Genomic DNA, 2,641 nt, shown 5'->3' with positions numbered 1-2,641 from the left:
CGAAGTCCAGGAACTGCTTCATGGAGAGCGGCGAGGGCGAGAACTTGCTGAAGTGCTCGATGTACTTGGGGGCCCCGGCCAGCGCCGACTGGCCCTTCATCAGGCACCGCACGAGACGCATCGCGAGGCCTTCCCAGGTCCAGCAGTGCCTGGCCTCCCTCGCCGCCCTCACTGGCCCCTCATCGGGCCGAGGACGAGGCCCGTCCTTCGCCTCAGGAGCCTCCTGTGGCAGCCGCGGCGGAGCCCGCTGCCGGCCAATCCGCGGTCAAGGCCCGCCCACTTTGACAGCAGCCAGCCAATCGCGGAAGAAAAACAAGGCGCTCCAGCCAATGGGAAGCAACTATGGCGAAAGGGGGCGGGGAAAGAAGCTCTCTGGCTTTCTGGAGGCGCCGCTATTAACCCCTCCCTGGCCGCGGGGTTGGGGCGGCAATAACAAGATTATTACGTCAGAGCCAGCGTGGCGTAATGGTTTGAGCGTTGGACTGTGGCTCTGGAGATCAGGGTTCGATTCCCAGCTCGGCCCTGAAGCCCACGACTGAGGCAATGGCCAATCTCCTCTGAAAAAAACCTTTGAAGAAAACAGAAGGATAGGGCTGCCATTAAGCCGGAAATGAAGACCCCGCAACAAACTGAGTAGTGGCAAAGTACAATGACATCTAAAGCCCACAAAACACTGATACCTTTATGAGGCCAACCCAAGTGCACAAAATAAATACACATGACCTCCCCTGATTATAAAATATAATTCCTATAATCCTTGCTCAACAGGGAAACCCACTGAGCTGACTTTGGGCAAGTCACACTCTCTTAGCCTCAGAGGGTGGCAATGGCAAACCCCCTCTGAAGAACATTGTTGCTATCACAGCCAAACATTGTTGCTGTCATATCCCTGGGCCGCCTTGTTGTGGCAAACATACACACACACATTAAAACAAGCCTTTTCCCAAAGATATGGCCATGTTATTCTGTAGAATCAGTATGCAGAGAAATCTTGTAGCACCTTTCAGACCGACTGAAATAAAGAAGCTTTCGTAGACTAAAGTCTACTTCCTCAGATGCATCTGAGGAAAATAGACTGAAGTCTACGAAAGGTCATGCTGCCAGCTTCCTTTATTTCAGTCAGTCTCAAAGTTGCTACAAAATCTCTCTGAATACCACGTATTTTGTGCATTTTGGTGGGCCAATAAAGGTCTTTTGTGTGTGTGTGTGGATTTGGGGTGTTATCATACTTTCCTACACGGCCAACATGGCTACCTCTGAATACGATAACAACAAAGTGTGTGTGTGTGTTGTGCAAATATGGATGATAATTATAATCAAAGGTGTCATTAGGGGGTGCGGGAGGTTTGGCGGCAGACATCTTAAGGGGTGTGTGTGTGTGACACCACTGCTCCCCAAACATTTGTTGTTTAGGCAGAAATAGCTGTGGTGTTCACTTACGTCCCTTTAACATGCTGAAGAGATGGTGTGAGTGAGGTGGGGCCATAAATTGAAGCTGGTCATGAGAGTCTGTTAATAATAATAATAATAATAATAATAATAATAATAATAATAATAATTTATACCCCGCTCTTCAGCCAAAAGTGCATCAGAGCAGCTTACAAATTGTTAGACATTTAGACATTAGGTTATGTTCTTTTGCCCCAGAGAAATGTTCGGAGTTTATCACACAGGAGGAATTTCTAATTTCGAATGAAAAGAAAGTGGGGCCAGAACACATTTATGTGAATTCGCTAGTTCAGTGAATTTACGTGAATTCGAATTGCGTTCGAACTGACTTCCCATTGCCCGAAATAGCTTGCCATTGCCCAAAATTGCGTGTGATCACCTCTCACGCAATAAGGTGAAACCTCATGATTGTGTTCGGACTGACTTCCCATTGCCCAAAATAGCATGTGGTAGTCTATCATGCAACAATGTTAAACCCCACGATTGTGTTCAGACTGACTTCCCATTGCCCAAAATTGTGTGTGGTAGTCTATCATGCAACAATGTTAAACCCCATGATTGCATTCAGATTGCCATTGGATTATACTTCCAAGTTCCCCTGTCTGATAACATCCATGGTTGGATAGTGAGATCTTTACCTTCAAGGCAGCGAGGGAGTCCATTAAAAAAAAACAGCCATCCATATCCACAAATACTTGATCCACCGATTCAAGCATCCACATCTTGAAAATATTTGCAAAATATATAAATTCTACAAAGCAAACCTTGAATCTGCAATTTGATATAAGGGTCGCCATTTTACTATCCACTGTATTTAATGGAACTTGATCATCCACAAATTTTGTTATCTGCAAACCCCAGCGGATACCAAGGGCTCATTGTAAGTTCTTTTTTAAAATGAAAAACAGTTTGAATTTATGACCATTCCCTTAGATTTTTTAAAATAATTTAACATTACCTGCATTTCTATCCCTTTCGGATGTGGTCCTTTGGGATTTATTAGCGACGTGCGGGTAAATTTGGCATGTTTCTTGTTAATCAATTCAGTTTTGGGTACTCTCTGTGTGTCACCTCTTTATCGAACTTCATCCTCCCATGAAGATGAACAAACACTAAACGTCCTGAGAATTTATCTTTAGGACACCAACAAAATATATAATTTTAAAACAAAACAGAAGTCGCAAATTACAAA

The 2,641-nt window shown here is 44.8% G+C and overlaps 1 protein-coding gene across 4 annotated transcripts in view; it reads right to left on the bottom strand.

Moving 5' to 3' along the window:
- PDK2 (pyruvate dehydrogenase kinase 2) overlaps window positions 1-232 on the bottom strand; it is a 27,748-nt gene extending 27,516 nt beyond the window's left edge. For 2 of the 4 annotated variants that reach the window (XM_042472020.1, XM_042472023.1), the window contains exon 1: window positions 2-231. In XM_042472020.1, coding sequence (XP_042327954.1) covers window positions 2-121 — 120 coding nt within the window. In that variant the 5' untranslated portion in view covers window positions 122-231. Of the gene's footprint in view, window position 1 lies in introns of all 4 variants that reach the window. The other 2 variants (XM_042472022.1, XM_042472021.1) reach the window with 2 other exon arrangements.
- Window positions 233-2,641: the final 2,409 nt, after the last annotated feature.

Source organism: Sceloporus undulatus, chromosome 6 (genome assembly GCF_019175285.1).
Source record: "Sceloporus undulatus isolate JIND9_A2432 ecotype Alabama chromosome 6, SceUnd_v1.1, whole genome shotgun sequence".
Classification (NCBI taxonomy): Eukaryota; Metazoa; Chordata; class Lepidosauria; order Squamata; family Phrynosomatidae; genus Sceloporus; species Sceloporus undulatus.
Note: the sequence above shows the minus strand (reverse complement) of the source record. Positions and strands in the feature narration are given on the sequence as shown.